The sequence below is a fragment of the Triturus cristatus genome, chromosome 1_2 (assembly GCF_964204655.1).
Source record: "Triturus cristatus chromosome 1_2, aTriCri1.1, whole genome shotgun sequence".
Classification (NCBI taxonomy): Eukaryota; Metazoa; Chordata; class Amphibia; order Caudata; family Salamandridae; genus Triturus; species Triturus cristatus.
Window position 1 is genome coordinate 704,001,154 of NC_140580.1, and position 19,142 is coordinate 704,020,295.

The following is a 19,142-nucleotide window of genomic DNA, read 5'->3' on the forward strand; positions in this document are numbered from 1 at the left end:
GGTCTGCCTTCTCACATGCGTTGCATGGAAAATTTATTTCAATTTAGGAAAGCACTGAAGACTTGGCTGTTTGTCAAATAATTCTGGCGCTAGGTTTATGGAGTAATGGACAGCGCCAGGACACCTCTTGTGGTAATCGCGCGCTATACAAATTACGTTAACATAACATAACATAACATTCTGTATTAGCGATTCGGTATTACCGAATCGGTAATACCGGGAGGTATTTCAAGGGTGCCAGGGTGTCCAAAGGACACCCTGTTGCACCCCTGAAATGTGCCTGTGTGCACATGTGGCGCACATACATACCCTAAGGGCATGGATGTGTGCCACATAGCACTTAAAAAAAAGAAAATGAAAAGTGAATTTTTAAAGGAATTCGTTAATTACCACCAACTTGAAGTTGGTGGTAATTAACAAATTCTTAAAGCACATAAGCCCTCTTTTATGTGCTTTCTACATTGCATTTACCGAATCGGTAAATACCGATTCGGTAAATACAGACTCGGTATTTACCGAATCATCACCTACATTAGGAATGGCTAAATACCGGTCGGTAACCCTGAAATTTACCGAATTTCGGGGTTACCGACCGGAATTTAGCCACCTACATCTGGCCCTTAGTGTATTGGGCTGCGGTAGGGTAGTGGTGCTTGCCAACGCCACCAGACTTCTTGGAAAGGCACATTTGGTGCCCCCCTTGCATACTCCAGTTTGAGCCAGTTCAGGGAGGTCTTGGCCCTCGCTCTGGTGTGGAACTGGAAAAAGGACAGGGAAGTATCCTCCCCTCTGTCCAGCCCCTCCTCTGGAATGGACCCTTGAATCGTCTCAACCCTTTCCCTAGGGTACTTAAGGACTTACTAGTGGGTGGCTCTTCAGATTTGTTGTGGGACAAGATTCAAACCCAAAACAACTTCAACCATCTGGGCACCTTCAACTTCGCCGGGAACAGAGACTGCACCATAGAAGACTCCTGTTGCTCCTTGGCTCACTATTCTACAAGTCTTATTCGCACAGCCTGTGCTTTATCCAGGTTTCTCTCCAGGCCTGCAGGTATCAAAAACACCAGAAGGAATCTCCCTTGGGATGCAAGAGTCACTCCCCTGCACCTGCAGGCACTGCAACAAAGCTGACCAGTCTGCTGCCCCAGATGTTCTACGGACTCCAAAAGGCTTAGCAATATAGGTGGTGGTTCTGCAACTCCCTCGAGGCCTCACCTGTTCTCTCAGCAAGTTTGAGGCCAGTATCCCTCGTCGGAACTGCTGGAACAGAACCCCTCTGCACAGCATCAACTTGCGGTTGCCAAGGATTGTTGGCTCTGTGCTCCAGAGATCTTCGAGCTATTAGAAGCTCCAGGCTCCAGCATCTCTCCCTGCCAAGATCTTCGTCCACACCACAATCCCTGCACCATTGGCCTGCATCTTTGGTGATCTGTTTGAGGTCCTCTTGTGATTCCTGTGCCTTTAGCCTGTGGGTGCTCTTGCTGGGCATCTTCGACTTCAGTGGGCTCCCCTGCTTGCTCGGGCCTGCTCTGAGACTCCTGCAATTGGTGGGTCCCTTGAACCTTGCTGGTCCTAATGTTGCAACTTTTATTTGTTTACCACATCTGTTGCTGCTGCCGCCAAGGTTTGTTGGTGCTCCTGCCAGACACTGACCCCCCTGGCTTTTGACTCCCTAAGTGGGACAGCTAGTAAACGACTCCTGGTCTTCAACAGCGTCGCCTGACCCTCACAGCTACAGTGACAATGTCACCGTCATCACTCCTGCATCTTCCATCATCGGTGATCATTGCTCTTCTGTGCCTCCTGGTCACCCCCTGGACTAAGCCTGAAGGCTGCGCTCCACAGCTACCACTTAGAGAGCGGTCTATGGTTGTCTAAGACCACTAAAATCCCCATAAGGGTTGCCTGGATTAGTGCAGGGTGCTTCACTTCAATAAGTGTGCACCATTTACTAAGCCAGCCTCCTACATTAAGGCTAGCTACTGATGGCTGGAGAGTAGAAGATTAATTTTATTATTGTTTCCCTTGCTTTTATTATTTTTGAAAAGTGAATTGTCACCAAACCATTCTGTTAGTCAGAGCCACCATGTAACTTGTTTCCTAATGTGCATGAAAAACATACATTTTAACTTTAGCTGCTCTTATCGTCAGGCCATTTACCTTGGAGGCAGCTAAATGAGTTGAAGGCTGGTGGGGAAGGAATATGCTACTTACCAGTATGCATCTGTTCTTGGCATGTAGAGCTGCAGATCTACACACTTATGCATAGATCGCCATCTGGTGTTGGGCCCGGATGTTTGCAGTTTGTTTTTCCTCTTGGAAAGTCTTTGGAAGTCACAAGGTCGGTGACTCCTCCCTTGGATCGTATTGCGCATGGGCTTCGGCTCCATCCTCAGATTGTTTTTCGCCAACAGGGAAAGATGGAGCGTAGTAATAACAGTGAAGAAACCCATGTGTGTTGTATCTAAATAAGATAGACTGGAACAGATACAGGAAGCCGGGGAGGCGGGTGGGCGTGTGTAGATCTGCAGCTCTACATGCCAAGAACAGATGCATACTGGTAAGTAGCATATTCCGTTCGAGGCATATGAGCTACAGATTACACACTTTTGCATAGACTATATTAGCAGTTCCCAACCTTAGCGGCGACCACCGGTATCTGTTGCAGTGGTTTGAAATAGTGTTTTTAGTACAGCCTGGACAACATCAACTTGGGGCTATCTTTTAGCCCCAAAACCAGTGGCACTGCCAATATTGCGTTTGCAAATGTTCAGTTTTCTTTATCAGTTTTGCTTCATTTATGCTTCGTTTAATTCCATATTTTCTCCTCTTTCACACTATTAACCGTTATAAATCCACATGCAAGGAAATGCAAATTTTCTGGGTTTAGTACAGCCTGGCCCACACTAGCTTGTTGCTTGGTTTGCACATCCTCACAGTAATGTTTAGTGAAAGTGTGTGGTGTTGACCATGTAGCTGCTTTGCAGATATTATCCAATGGGATGTTCCCTAGAAAAGCCATAGAAGCCCCTATCTTTCGTGTAGAGTGGGCTTTAGGGGGAACAGATAGTGTTTGTTTTGCTTTGTGGTAGCAAATCTGTATGCATTTTACAATCCACCTAGCTATCCCTGATTTTGAGATGGGGTTGCCTTTGTGTAGTGGAGAGAAAGAGACAAATAGTTGTTTGGTCTTTCTGAAAGGTTGTGTTCTTTGGATACAATAAAGTAAGGCCCGTTTAACATCTAGCGTGTGTAGAGCCCTTTCTGCAACAGTTTGAGGTTGCGAGAAAAATACCGGTAATTCTACCGATTGGTTTAGATGAAAAGGGGAAATGACTTTAGGTAGGAATTTTGGGTTGGTACGGAGAACAACCTTGTTCTGGTGCATTTGGAGAAAAGGTTCTTGTATGGTAAGTGCTTGTATCTCACTGACCCTTCTAAGGGAAGTGATGGCTACAAGAAAAGCTGTTTTCCATGTGAGAAATTGCAGTTCGCATTTATGCAAAGGTTCGAAGGGCGGTCCCATTAGCCTTGTGAGAACTATATTTAAGTTCCACACAGGTGAGGGTGGTACTCTGGGGGGAATTATTCGTTTGAGGCCATCCATGAAGGCTTTAATGGCAAGCACTCTGAAAAGTGATAGGTGCTGTCTGTTTTGTAGGTAAGCGGCAATTGCTGTGAGGTGTAGCCGAATGGATGTATATGCTAGATTACACCTTTGTAGATGGAGTAAGTAGCATATGATGTGTTGTATAGACACATCTAGAGGATTGATGGTGTTGTTATGACAATAAACAACAAATCTTTTCCACTTGGCAGCGTAGCAGACTCTAGTGGCAGGGCGCCTAGCTTCCCTAATGACGTTCATACAGTCAGGGGGAAGGTTAAGGTATCCGAATTCTAGGATCTCAGAGGCCAGATCGCAAGGTTGAGCTGAGCTGGGTCCAGGTGCCTGATCTCTCCATGGTTCTAGGTTAGGAGGCATGGCGAGAGGTGTAGCTTTTGGTGTGGTACTACCGAGAGTTCCAGCAGTGTGGTGTACCACGGTTGTCTGGCCCATGTTGGAGCTACTAGGATCAGTGTGAGGGAATGCTGTTGTAGCTTTCAACCACTAATGGAATTAGTGGGAGAGGTGGAAAGGCGTCCGCAAATTTTCCTGACCAGTTCATCCATATCACATTGCCTTTGGACAATGGGTGTGGGTATCTAGCGGCGAAGCTTGGGCATTTTTTGTTTTCGTGGTTGGCGAAGAGGTCTATGTGCGGATGCCCCCATATCTGAAAGAACGGATGAAGAACCTGTGGGTGAAGTTCCCACTCGTGGATCTGCTGCGTCTGTCTGCTGAGCAGATCTGCCATGGTGTTTTGGACTCCTGGTACATGCTGGGCCAGGAGAAAGATTTTGTGTGAAACTGCCCATCTCCATATGCTCTGTGCTAGTTGAGAGCTGTGGAGAGTGTGTGCCGCCTTGTTTTTGAATGTAGTACATGGCCGTCATGTTGTCTGTGCGAATGGGGACTGCCTTGCCTAGAATCCGTATTTGAAAGGATTTTAGGGCTAGAAAGATTGCCAGTAACTCCAGATGGTTGATATGGAGTGACTTTTGTTGCGGCGTCCATGTGCCCTGCACTGTGAGATGTAATAGATGAGCTCCCCAGCCGGAGAGCGATGCGTCTGTTAGTATTATTTGTGGAACCGGGTCCAGGAACGGTCGACCTCTGGAAAGATTTGTGGTGTTCCACCACTGCAGAGAGCGATGGGTGCGACAGTCTACCAACACCAGATCTGTCAGTTGCCCCTGGGCCTGGTTCCATTGGCGCGCTAAGCACTCTTGGAGTGGACGCATCTGGAGTCTTGCGTGAGGCACTATGAAAATGCAAGAAGCCATCATCCCTATCAGTTGCATAAACACTCTTGCTGGAAGGGAGTGTTGCGGTATGAATCTTTGACACAAAGCCTGAACGCTTGCAATCCTGGCCGGATTAGGGTAGGCTATGGCTTTTGAGGTGTCTATGGTGGCACCGAGGTATTGCTTTATGTGGGATGGTGTTAGCTGGGACTTTTGGTGGTTCACCGTGAAGCCTAGCTGGTGAAGTAGTTGGATTGTAGTGGCGGTGTGGTGTACACATTGGTTGTAGGACGTGGCTTTTATCAGCCAATCGTCCAAATATGGGAAGACGTGAATGTGCTGTCTTCTGAGGTGTGCCGCCACTACCGCTAGGCACTTAGTGAATACCCTTGGTGCTGTTGTGACCCCGAATGGGAGCACCTTGAACTGGTAGTGTTGCCCGTTCACTACAAATCTGAGGCACTTTCTGTGAGCATGGTGTACCGGAATGTGAAAGTATGCGTCTTTCAAGTCCAGTGTGGTGAGGAAGTCGTTCTGGGAGAGGAGCGGAAGTACCTGCTGAAGCGTTACCATGTGAAAATGGTCTGAATGTATGTATGTGTTTAGGGGCCGGAGATCTAGAATAGGTCGTAGAGTCTCGTCCCTTTTTGGTATTAGAAAATATAGGGAGTAGACCCCTAAATTTGCTGATTGACGGGAACTTGTTCTATTGCCTGTTTTTGTAGGAGGGAGATTACCTCCTGTTTTAGTAATGTGGAATGTTCTTGTGACATTGGGCGTTGCCTGGGTGGAATGTTTGGGGGGGGTAGATGTCAATTCTAGGCAGTACCCTGAGCGAATAATTTGGGTCACCCATTTGTCTGAGGTGATGGTCTCCCAGACCTGAAGGAAATTTTGTAGTCTACCCTGACCGGAGTGGGATGGTCTGGAGGGAGTGGGGGGAAGTCATTGGGTAGGCAGTGTGGCAGAGCGGGCGGTATTTGTTTTGCCTCTGCCTTTATTGTTATTGCCCCTATAGCCGCCTCTTTGATAACCCCTTGTGAAGGTGGACTGAGGAGGGGATTTGTAGGAAGTGGACACGCTATCTGAGGAGTAGGCTCTAGCCGTACCCCGAAAGGAAGAGCGGCGAAAGGAGCGCCTAGGAGGGTGTGACTGCAGGGCTCCCATAGATTTCGCCGTATCAGTGTCTTTCTTCATTTTGTCGAGGTCCTCAACTACCTTTGGGCCGAATAGGTGTTCTTGGTCAAAGGGATGATTTAGGATGGAGGCCTGTACCTCAGGTTTGAAACCTGATACTCTCAGCCAAGCATGGCGACGGAGGAGGACGCTAGTGTTAATGGCCCTGGAGGCTGTGTCTGCTGCATCTAAGGCACAGCGTATGGAGGTGTTAGTTATAGTCTTACCCTCTTGAATTAATTAATTGGCCCTATTTTTTAATCTTTATGGGAGGTGGTGCATTATGGTTTCTAAGTCATCATAATGCGCCCGATCGTATCTGGCCAATAGCGCTTGAGTGTTGGCGATACGCCACATATTGGCTGCCTGTGACGCAGTGCGCTTTCCTGACGCGTCTAGTAGCTTTGACTCCTTGTCAGGTGGTGGTGCTTCACCTGACGCCTGGGAGTTTGACCTCTTCCGTGCAGTGGAAACCACTAGGGAATCTAGTGGCGCTGGCCCTTTGATATAGGCAGGATCTGTGGGGGCAGATTTGTACTTTTTTTCTATGCGTGGGTTAATGACCCTAGCCCTGACTGGGTCCTTAAAAACCTCTGGCGCACGTTTTATCACCCCCTTGAGCATAGGTAGTATGGAGGTAGACCTATGTGCGGTATCAAAGGTGTCGAGTAGGAAATCCTCCTCCACTGGGTCAGTGTGTAGCTCTACCCCGTGATAATGTGCACCCTCTGAAGTAGGTGGTGGAAACCTAATGAGTCCTCCGGTGGAGATGGCCTGGAAGGGTATAGGTCATCTTGTGGGACGTCTGGAATATCTGGATTATTGTAGTTGTCCCTTGGGTCTGGGGATCCTGTAGGGGTGGGGTCTTGGGGCACATCCCCTGGATCGTAATATGGGTCCCCCTGATCATCATCGTCTGGAGACAGGGTCGGAGAGCGATGAGGTGGGGGTGGAGAAGGTGGAGGGGGCGGAGGTGAAGAGGGTGGAGGAGGAGGAGGAGATGGGGAAGGCATCCTGAAAGGGGAGGTAGCAGAGTCCTTCCTCTTTGGAGGTGGAGCCGATTTGTCCAAATGTCTCTTTTTGGAAGAGAGTGCCAAATGTCCAGTTTTTGGATCCTTGGTAAGAGTCTTTTGCAAGGGATGACTTTTAGGCTTGTCCGTGCCGTGCTTAGCACTGGGCTTGGGAACCTCCGTTTTCCTGGTGGGCGCCGAGGTGGGCTTCGGCGTGGAAGTGTCTGTGCCGAGGGCCTTATGGGGTTTGGTCGATACCGAAGATGGCGTCGGCACGGAATGGCTGGGTTTCGACACCGAGGGCTTCGGTGCGGAGCTCGGTGTCCAGGTAGAGGCCGGTTTCTTTATCGGTGCGAAGAGTGTTTCTCGGCCCCGCTGGAGGGCTGGCTCGAGCCCGAGCCGCCGGAAGGCTTATTTGGCTTCTTCACCAGGCCCAAAGGTGGGGTGTGTGAAGCAGTGTCTCTGGTCTTGCCTAGGCCCGGAGGCGTGCCCGAACCCTTTTTGGGTGTGGGCGCGGGAGGGGGTATAGTACTCACGACCCTCTGCGCCGGGGTGATGTCCTCCACATCGGAGTCGTCGGCTTCGGAAGCACTGACGAGGTCCTCTTCGGTGTGCTGCTGTCCCGGATCTTCGACGTCGTCCCCGAAGATGTCGACTGGAACGGAGGTCGAGGAGTGCGCCATGTTTCGTCTGGCTCTTCGATCTCGAATAGTCTTTTTCGATCTGAAAGTCTTGCAGGTCGGACAGTCTCGAGCCTCGTGTTCAGGGGAGAGGCAGAGGTTGCACACCTCATGAAGATCGGTGTGGGGGAATTTGGACCCACATCGAGGGCACTTCTTGAAAGGAGTTCTTTCCATCAGCCGGGACCGGAGATTGGGTAGGCCCGAAGGCCGCCTTCGACGACTGGAATCGAAGATGTGTCGAAGAGAAGGTGATTGAGGAGATCTGGATCTGAACAATACCGCGATAAGCGAGGATTCCGCTTCGATCGTCGAACTGGAAATGTTCGGAACCGGAGAGCGAAGTATTGCATCCGAGCCCGATGGCGGAAAAAAACTATTTGAGGATGGAGCCGAAGCCCATGCGCAATACGATCCAAGGGAGGAGTCACCGACCTCGTGACTTCCAAAGACTTTCCAAGAGGAAAAACAAGCTGCAAACATCCGGGCCCAACACCAGATGGCGATCTATGCAAAAGTGTATAATCTGCAGCTCATATGCCTCGAACATGTAATTTAGCCTGCTTTTAAAAGACACCTATTCATTCTCAGTCCGGTTTTGATTTGATTGGAGTTATAATTTATAGAGCGCGACAATTACCCTAAGGCATTCAAGGAGCTAGAGACCGACCGTCCTGAAAGGGAGATGGAGAGGAGAAGAGAACTGAATCGATGATAGGCCGAAAAGAGCCAGGTCTTAAGAGCCTTTCGGAATGGAAGCAGAAGGGGTATTGACCTAAGAGCAAGGGAGTTCCAAAGTTTACTCGCTGCCACGAGAATGCTCTGTCCCCCCACTTCCTATTTTTGGTTCTTGGTACCACTAATTGCATTTGGAGCGAAGAGCGCAAGAGTCTACTGGGGGAGTGCCAACTGAACATAGATTTTAATCTTGACGGGTAGGGAAGATGCAGTGAATTGTGAACCATACAGAGTGATTTGAAGCGAATACGTTTTTCGATAGGGAGCCAGTGCAGGGATTCTAGTCCCTTCCTGGTGGATTGTTTCTTGGGAATGTCCAGAACGAGTCTTGCCAATGCATTCTAAAGCACCTGGAGTTTATACAGTATACTCTTATTGGCAACCAAATACAGTGAGTTGCAGTTGTCGAGTATGGACATTACTAAGGCTAGTACCATCTGTATTCAGCTGGTCTTTTGATAAAAGGAAAGATTTTTTTAGCCTCCTTATGAGCCAGGAGCAGGTCGAGATGGTACAGCTCACTACCAAAAGTGAGCTCAGTATCCAACAGAACTCCAATGTTCTTGGCATTCTGGGCAAAGACAGGACAGCAACCTAAGGACTGAGACCAGCACTTACTGTTCCACTTTGAAGTTCCTGATCCAAATATCATCACTTCTATTTGCTCCCCATTAAGTTTAAAAAAGTTAGCAGACAACCATTCTGCCACTTTCGACATGCATTCGAGAATATTTTCTGACATTGAGCATGGACCTTTGGGGATAAAAACCATGATCTGTGTGTCATCTGCATATGACACTACCTCCAGTCTGAATGAGTGAATCACGGTTGCGAGGGGTGCCACGTAAAGATTAAAGAGAGTAGGGCTCGGAGACTATCCCTGAGGAACGCCACAGGGTAGAACAAAGGAGTCTGAGTAAAAAGCTTGTAATTTCACCCTTTGGGATCTCCCTGTTAGGAACGAGGATAGGAGGGCTGGTGCTTGATGCGAAACACCAAGACTCTGGAGTCTTGCCTGCAGCAAAGTAGGTGAGATTGTGTCAAATGCTGCTGACAGATCCAGGAGAATCAGCACTACCCTTTGTCCATCATCCACGGTACGCCTGATGAAGTCAGTGGCTCATATTAGAGCTGTTTCCGTCCCATGATGTTTCCTGTATCCAAACTGGGAATCATTAAACCATGATTGTTGTTCTGCCGTTTCCATGAGCTGCTTGTTGATATGCAGCTCCAAGATTTTAGCTGGAACTGGAAGCAAAGATGTGGGACTGTAGTTTTTACAGTCTCCTAGATCTAGATTGGTTTTATTTTTAGGAGCAGCCTAATAATGGCTTGTTTCCAACTGTGCAGATAGATTCCGGATAGAATTACATTGTTCATGTGTTTACAGAGGAGTTTTGCTATGATGTTTGCTGCCCTATGGAGAACTGCTGGTGGACAGGACTCCCTGGGTGAACCAGCATGTTTTCTCAAAAGGTATTGTGCAACAAGTGGAGGCGAGAGATCAGAGAATATTGAGAGACCCCTATTCTCGCTGCAGGGCTCCAGAGGCGCCCCCTCAGTAAGACTGATGGATACCGGAGTTTTAGCGGAAGATCCAGGGTAAAGATCAGAACCGGTATAAATATCCATGATTTTGGATTGAAAAAAAACGGCCAGTTGATCGCAAAATGCTTGCAAGGACTCCAGTTCTGCCGTAAGTTGGGAGGATGACACCTGTTGTACAAGCTTAAATAGAACCTTTGTAGAAGAATTTTCAATTTTGTACATGCAGTATTTAGATTTTTTTTCATCTAGTGCACGTTTGTATTCCTTGATGCTAGCTTTATATACCGTTTTTTGATGTTCCTCTAAGGTTAATCTCCAGGCTCGTTCTGAGAGCCGGCAGGCTTGTTTTAATAATCTGAGTTTGTCATTATACCAGGGGGCCAAAGGACGAAATATTTTCTGAGCGTATAACTTCTAAGGGGCCAGAGTATTAGCTGCGGATTCTAGCCATGATGTAAAGGCCTCCGCCCCCAGATTAGAATCCTCTTGGATTATACACGGAATTTTAAATAAGTATTGGTTAAGGTCTCAGCTGGGATACCTTTCCAGCTTCTCGTTCTGTTTAGGGGGTGAGGGGTTCTATGCTCTTCTGCTGTCTCTGGGGGAGGAAGTCAAACAGTACTGCACTGTGGTCGGACCAACAGATAGGTATGGTGTTTTGGTAAGTGATCGTTTGATCATTGGAGAAGATTCCATCAAGTGTGTGTTCTGCTTTGTGACTTGGAGCCGATACTAGTTGATGTAGACCGATGCTAGAAAGCATCTCTATGAGAGCAATAGAGTCTTGGTTGTATCTCTCTCCTCTAGATAAAAGTTAAAATCCCCCATGATGGTCAGAGAATTATCTGCTATGACTAGTTCTAAAAGCTATTTAAGTACTTGAAAGAACGGCGGTCTGGGTCCTGAGGGTCTATAAATCAATAGCCCTCCAAAAGTACAAGTGGCTGAAAGAATGAGCTTGAAGTTAATAGCTTCACAAGTGAGGGTATTCAGACCAGACTTAATAATGCATTTAAATTGAGATCTGAAAACTATCGCTAAACCGCCCGCCATCCGTCCCAGCCTATCTACCCTTTGGAGTAGTTATCCGGGATAGCATCAATTAGGTTGGGTCCTGGGGCAGCATTAGCCCAGGTCTCAGTGATGAAGACCCAATCCGGATCCATATACTCTATTAGTGTTGCAAATTCCACTCTGTGTTTAATGAGGGAGCGAGCATTAAGCAATAGCCCCTTATATCCCTTTGTTTTTTCTGCAGAGGTGGTGACCAATAGATTTTTGGGTTGACCCTTTCCATGCGCAATAGATGTACTTGCGCTGGGGGACATGGAGTAGCCGAAGGAAGTGCAGGAGTGGGGTAAGTGGTCCGGCCCGCTCTCCACAGGAAACATAACACAAGTACAGTAACTAAGACTCTCACCTGTTCTGATTTTTCTTAGGGCTACCATAGAGTAGGAAATATTAGGCTACTCTATGCTAGAACGGCCAGCATGCCGTACGCCGGGTGCTGTCTGGACGTGGGAAAGCGCAGACGGGCTTGCCTATGGCGCGCCAGCAGCACGCCTGCTGCGCGCATCCGCGTCCCCATGTGCTTTAAATATCGGTACTAGCAGGAAAGACTAGATCATTATCTCTCCCCCTGGCCCCTCCTTTCCAGGATACCGGAAGTGAGTAGCTCCAAATGGTGTCTGCCTCCCTCCGCAACAATCGAGCAAGAAAAGCTTGTGGTGGAACGAGGAGGCAGCACTACCAGTTACCCCCAGTACCAGGAGCCCAGTAAGTCCGAAATAAAAGTAAGTGCAAATACACCAACGAAAAGTTTAAAAATTACACACAGGATTAGAACAATCAATAGGATCAGGTACTCAAACCTCTTCAAATGCCCAGACTTACAGGACGGCACTGTCTACCTGTGCATCTGCGTCCCCCTGTGCTTTAAATATAAGGCCTCTTCAAGAACTATGTTGCACAAACAATTTTAATATGCTTCTATTTCTGAAGTCCTTTAGAAGGGCATGGAAGTGTTTAATTCTTAAAACCTATCTCTGGTAGGGGAATTAGTTGAAACACTGTGGCAAACCCAAAGTGAATAATAGGAAAAAGAGCAAAACATCCTCAGATCAAGCATTAAGACTATAAAACAAACAACACAGTTCAAATGGCAACCTTTCCATCAGTCTTACGGACCAGAGGATTGCTCACTCTATCTTTCTCAAACTCCACAACTTCTGTTTCCCACTCTAGAGAATCTGTGTCTATTGCAGAGTCGTGAGAACTGTGGGCCATCAACTGACGAAACCTGGCTTCCTTTTCCAATTGGTTTTCCATTTTCTCCCTGTGAAAAAGAAACTAGATATACTTAGCAAATAATCAAAACACATCAAAAATTCCTTTTGGAATTACAGGCGTACATTCCATTCAAATCAAAAGGAAAATTAGCAGAATAGAAATTTATTTAAAGGTTTATTGTACATGTCCTTTGAACATACGTTTACAGGTACTTACAATAATCAGTCTTAAAGTGAAAAATTCTATGTGGCAAGCATATACATCTGATGAGACTGACATACGCTAGACACTACTTTAGAGTAAATACATATGTAACCATGCCAATAAAAGGATTTTCTCACAAATACCACTTTAATTTTCATGAACGAGAAATATCGTATCAGATGCTAAAAGTGGGAAGGAAATTTCAACATGGAATGGTTTTAAGACAACCTTTTAAAGAGACTCAGGCTGGAGAAGATAATACTACTTCACCTTTGGTAACGCTGCTTCTGATGAGAAAAAAACCCTTGCATTTCTCTGCATATTGTTTTGGAGCTATTGCCAGTTTGGTCTCCGAAGACATATTTACATACCTGTGGAGCAACATCTATCTCGCAGTTTGCTGCCCATGTGCTGGTGATTGGTCATTACAACACAGCAGGAGTACGGCTCCGTTATTCCAAAATCACAGTTTCTTAGATATGTCCTATGACAGTGAAAGCAGACATACTCCCTTCCACAGAGCAAGAAAGCATCAGAAGCAACAATTCTGATGGCAGATAATGTGACATCAATGTGCGACAGGTTAGGAAGGATTACCCTTGAATACTCAGCATAAAAAGATGGTTCTCCCCAAGACAATGCTTTGATGATGACAGCAAGGTTGATGATAATACCAGTAATGCAAGAAAGAATGCAGCCCGAACCAAGCGGCTTCATTGCAGCTCTTTTAGACAGAATATTCAAAATATCCCCCATGGCTACTGTTATCATAGAACAATAAAAATATAGCACCCTAAGTGAGAGACAGACTTGCCTCACTTATTACTGAGTGGTGGACTACCACCATCATCTTACACTCCTCTACTGCACTCCTTGCGTAAGCATAGCTACACCATTGTCACATTCAATTTAAGCACACTAAATGCTTTCCACATAGGCCAGAAAACAAACCCACAACCAACCACAAACACGTATTTGCAAGTATAAGAATCTCTTTTAAATCTATGTGCTGCACTGTGCCTTAGCTAAGCCACTAGCTTGCTGCAACATTAAGAACCCTTTCCATACTTGTGCAAAACAGCCAACTCTTCCCAAATAGGAAGAAGTACAAACTTATACACACATTTTACAACACAATACAGATTAATGATATGGATGTGCAGGGGAAAGAATGAGGACAGCACACTAGTGGTATGTAAGCACTTGTTTTGAATATTTAGATGGCAATGCAAAGATTTGTGTGATAGGAAAAAATTGTGAAAGAATACACTGAAGCCATGCTTTATCCTTCTCTTAACCCAGGTATAACATCTCTCTCAACATCATGCATGCACCACGTCTTCAATAAGCAAAATCTTTAATAATGGGCGCTGAACATGGGAAAAGGTCAGTGGAAGAAAATTAGACAAACAGTGGCGTAACAAAACATGTGGGTGCCTCTCTGCAAGATCTGCTAAAGGGGCCCCTCACATCAGTAGGGGCTGGTGGGGCCCCTCCAGTATGGGTAAGCCTTGGGGCCCCGTACCGCCACGGGCTGCGGGGTCCTTTGTTATGCCCCTAGGCATAAACCAGCATACAAAAATGTATACCCATTGTCGTGATAATTAGACATTTCTCAGTCAAGCGATAGCTCCACAATATTAACCACAATATCAGTAAGCATGCACCTGAAGATGGAAAACATGAAGACCAGCAAAGACATTCTTTCACTAAAACTAGGATAGTTTGGAAATCTAAATTATCTGTGGATAATTGGCAATAATCAGAAAATGCTCTTCTTGAACCTCTTCAGCCAAATCTGCGGAATTGAAAAAGATGAGTAATGCATGAACAATATGGACCATCAAATGCATCAGCACAGCATCCTCCAACTAACTATAATGTCCCTGAAACTTATGGTTTTTTTCAGGGACATTATAGTTAGTTGGACATTCCACTTGTACAAAAACAGTGAAATTCGTCCGTTATAGTTAGTTCAACTAACTATAACTCGCGCCCTGCAATGCACTGCTGATGACATCACATATTACATCACTCATGACATTTTCAGTGACATCACTGATGACATCTCAAATTACAACACTGATGACATCATCCAGTGACTGTGTTTCTGTAAGGTTTAAATGTTTTATATGTAGGCCAAGGTGTATTGAAGAATGAGTGGGTGTATGACTGTTCGAATGGATGATTTAGTAGGTGCGTGACTGACTGTATAAGTGAGTGATTAAACTTGTCTTACAGAGTATCTCCACAGGGTCTATTTTACTAGGGCACGATTGTGGCGGGCGGGGCTGATCGCTTCCCCAGAGTGTCTTCGCTGTGGTCGGGAGGAGGGCACTTTCATACATACTGTCTGGCGGTGTACATCCTTAGATCGCTTTTGGAGGGACGTCTTTGCATGCATTTCAGAGGTCCTGGGGTGGGGGCTCCCTCGTAAGACGCAGTTGGCCCTGCTTCATGTCATGGAGGGGATAAGGGGCAATGTCTACAAACGACACCTCATGCTATTAGGCTTCTCACTGGCGAAGCGAGACATTGCTAAAGCATGGAAGGCGACGCGGGCCCCCTCGGTGGCTGCATGGAAGAATGGATTGTATTTTTGCATGGGGTTGGAGCAACCTATATTTGTGGCCAGGGGATGCCCACGCAAGCACTATAAAATTTGGAAACGATGGGCGGACTATCTGGGCCTATGGTTGGAGCCGCCAGTGGTAGCGGACATTCATTCATTGGGGTAGTTTCTTGTTCTGTATAGGCGCAGGAAGGAGGGGGGGGCAGGGTGTGCATGCTACCATGCCAGGATTCTTTCATTATATGTCTAGGCTGTGGACAGGACTATGCGGACTTAATGCAATTTCAAGGGGGTGGGGTGAGGGAGGGAGGGAGTTGGGGGGGGGGGGGTTCTATATCATTTAGAATGTCCTTGCTATGCATTTTTTGATTTTGCTCACAAAAGTCGATTGCTTTCATGGTAACATATGGTCTAATTCGGTAGATGTCTCTGGTGTGCAGAGCCCTGCGATGTATATGCAAATTGACGAATAAAAATATGTTTAAAAAAAAAAAACTTGTCTTACAGAATGCATGGGTTAGTGACTACACTGTGTGAATGTCTGTATCAGTCTGTCTGTGTCAGAGGTGCAGAAAGATGCTTTTTAAGTAGTAGTCACGTTTACAGAGTAGGAGAAAAAGGGTGCTGGGCCTCCAAACAGCGCTCATGAATTCCGCTGCGTAGGACTTACAGAAAGTACCAGGAGGGCTTCCCTCAGGAGAAAATTGGACTCAATCCCCCATCCCGTAGTCTGCCAGGAGGCGCATTTGCAGAGTGGTGGAGAAAAAGTGGCATGGACTCCGAAGACATCTTAGCAATCCCACTATGTGGAATTTACTGGAGGTAACAAGAGGGGTAGTTGGCCCCCTACTATTACCTCCAGTAAGTCCCACACAGCAGGATTGCTAACTTTTTATAGCAGGCCACGCCCCCTTTGCCCACCACTGTCCAAACGCACTCCCTGGTGCGCTCTTGGATGGGGATTGAAGACCCCTTCGCTGCTGGGGGTCCATTAGGGGCCAAACAGCCTACCTCTTACCTCCAATAAGCCGCACACAGTGGGATTGCTGAGAGTTGGACACAGACCACGCCCCCTTACTCAACCACTCTGCAGACGCACCTCATGGCGCGTTCTTGGTAGGGGGATTAAGTCCCCTTGAATCCTGAGGGTCCCTGGGGGCCAACTAGCCCACCAGGTACCTCCAGTATGCCCCACAGAGGTGCGTTGCAGAGAGGTGGTCAAAGGCCACACCCCTTTTTACATCACTCTTCAAACGTGGCTCCTGGCGCACTGCTGCTCGGAGGATGAAGTCCACTTGTGTCCTGAGGTCCTCAGGACACAAAAGGACCTCATCGCCCCAGCAGTTTGCAGAGTGGTGTAAAAAGGGGCGTGGCCTCGGACCACCTCTCTGCAACGCAGTTCTGTGGGGCATACTGGAGATACCTGGTAGGCTAGTTGGCCCCCAGGGAACCTCAGTATTCAAAGGGAATTAATTCCCCAACCTACAACAAGCCAGGGGGCGCATTTGCAGAGTAGTGCAGGCAGGGGGCAGGCTTTTTTTTTCTTTTTTTGAAGGGGGGCAGTGTGGCCCCCCTTTCTTCAACTATTTTTGGGGCCCATCCCCCAGGGCCTGACCCCCTTAAAAAAAAAAAACGGGTAGGGGGCCATGCGGCCCCCCTCCCGAGGCCAATTTCGGCCCCAGCGCATGGCCACAAACACTTTTTTTAAATTTTTTAATGGAGGGGAGCTGCGTGGCCCCCCTCCTGCGGCTGTTATCTGCTCCGGGGACCCCATCCCCTGGGGTTGTTGCCTTTTTTTGAAATCATGGTGTGGCCCCAGGGACCCCATCCCCCGGGGCCTGGCCTCTGTGATGGGGACCGTGGGGGGAGTCCCAATACCCCCACGGACCCAGCCGGCTCCCAGCCTCCTGTGGGAGCCAGCATTGCTTTTGGACAATGGGAGCTGCTGACATGCAGCTCCCCTTGCCCAAAAGCAATTCTGCTTCTCTTCATGGAAGCGAGCGCAGGTTTCCTGCTCGCGCTTCCATGAGGAGATAATGAGGTGAGTTGCTTTGAACCTCTCACCTGCTGTGGCAAGTACATCTGGAGTGTCCTCAGGAACACCTGCAATGGACATTAGGCCAGAATTAGCCTTTCTCGAGCAACACTACGTGAAGTGTAAGAAACTTATATGAGTAGTCGGTGGATGCAGTTTGTACTGCGCAATGCAACCATCGTTGTTCATTTTTTTGTTCTTTTGTTTTTGGAATGTTAAGTAATTCCAAATGTTTCCTGTTTTATTTGTTCTTTTTTAGGTCTCGGCTAGCGAAGGCTGCGCTTGTGCAGTCTCGCTTGCGAGATTTAATGTTTTTCAGTAGTGGGGCTTGAACCCGCCCTCTTCTCCATTGGCTGGCTTCCTAAACGGAGGCCAGCCATTGGAGGAGAGGGGCGTCTGTCCATTTAAGCCCCGTCTTTTTCGGATTCGGGGCGTGTTTTTTAGTTTCTTTCTCTCCTCTGGAATGTAAACATTCCAGCCAATGGGAAGAGGAGAGAAAGAAAAACACGCCCCCGAATCCGAAAATGACGCTGCGTTTCTCCGAGGCATTTCTGCTTGACCTCGGAGAAAGATGGTGGTGTTCATGGCGTCATCCCCGTCCACACGGCCCGGCTGGTGCTCGTCCCCTCCCCCTGCTCTCGGCTCCCTCGGTGCTCCTGTGTCCGGCTCCTGCTCTAGTCTCCTCCTGGTCTCACTCCAAGTGTTCACAACTGAACTAAACAAGGCTGCCTTCCGAGGACTGCCACACTAACAGACATGCCGACCTCGGCGCTAGAAATCGTCGTACACACCTCCTCCCTGGCCCACACAGCAACGTGAACAAGCCAACTGCCCCAGCCCAGCACATGGGTGAGAAGCACGCTCCGAGCGGTGCAAACAAATCTTTGCGTCTAGCGCTAAAGGAACTGTTAGTAAAAACAACAAAAAATAAGTAAATGTGAATAACAATAAAGGGCAGCTTACATGTGGCCGCAAGGACAGACAAACACAGGAAGACGGACTTGGGGGATGACGGGGAGCCTTTACTCTATTAATGGAAATAGAAGACAGCCTTAGGCTATAAGGATCATAGATCCCTAGCGTGGCTAAAACCTCTGTGGGAGGAGGAGTTGCATCACCAGTAAGGACTGGGACGAGAAAGACAAAGATTTGGGGGGAAATTAATTGTTAAAAACAACTCTTTAGCAAAACGAAGAATCCTAGGGTTTCAAACTGGCTCAGAAACATAAACTTTAATGTTTAAACAGAAAATAAATCAGGAGTCTCCAGCGTCAGTGAATATTAACATGAAATACACCACACTGGAGCAGGTTAAAAAATATGATAATTAACCTGAAAATTACATTCTTTTACCTTTGTCCCCTTACAAGCTTTCTCCACTTTACTGCAAGTTAATAGCTAATGTAATGCCAACGGTTGGTCCCAACTCTACATCTTTTCTGTTCCCAAATGTTTACATGCATGGTTTAACACAAAGATGTCATGCTCTGCTGAGCAGACGGAGACGAGGGGTATCTCCACCCCATCCCTCACTGGACGGTAACTGCAGAGCACAGACTCCTGCAACTGCAGGTGTCGAGCCGTGCCACTCCCTGGGCTCTTAGCAGCGGAGATTACACGAGTACCCTTTTAGGTCGTGGCGGACACGAGCAGGAGAGAGCCAAAGGAAGCAACCTGATTGTGACGCAGGATCAGGCCGGGTGGCTCTCGTCACCTAAATACTCATCCTAGTCCTAGTGCACTGGGAGGAGAGAAGCAGAGGCCACAGGAAGCGAAGCACTAGTGACGCACAGTACAGACCGGCTGGCTCTTGTTGGCGGAAGTCGGCACACCGGCGGTCGGATTTGCATGGGTCGCAGGGGTCTTCCGGCTGCTTCAACTCATTGAGAGCAGCAGAGGAAAGGCGGGACACGAAGCAGGTACATAATTATTCTGTACCAGCAGAACCTCTGTTGGGAATCCAGCAGCGGCAATGGGTCTCGCTCGTTCAACATGAAAGCGCGGTCCTAGTTTTACCGCACTCTCATTGTGGCATTTTTG

At 47.6% G+C, this 19,142-nt stretch overlaps 1 protein-coding gene across 4 annotated transcripts in view; it reads right to left on the minus strand.

Annotated features, from left to right (window-relative positions):
- The window catches only part of DLG5 (discs large MAGUK scaffold protein 5), a 1,132,805-nt gene that overhangs the window by 892,223 nt on the left and 221,440 nt on the right, over nt 1–19,142 (minus strand). For 2 of the 4 annotated variants that reach the window (XM_085608570.1, XM_085608568.1), the window contains one exon: nt 12,205–12,337. In XM_085608570.1, coding sequence (XP_085464696.1) covers nt 12,205–12,337 — 133 coding nt within the window. Of the gene's footprint in view, nt 1–12,189; nt 12,338–19,142 lie in introns of all 4 variants that reach the window. The other 2 variants (XM_085608569.1, XM_085608567.1) reach the window with 1 other exon arrangement.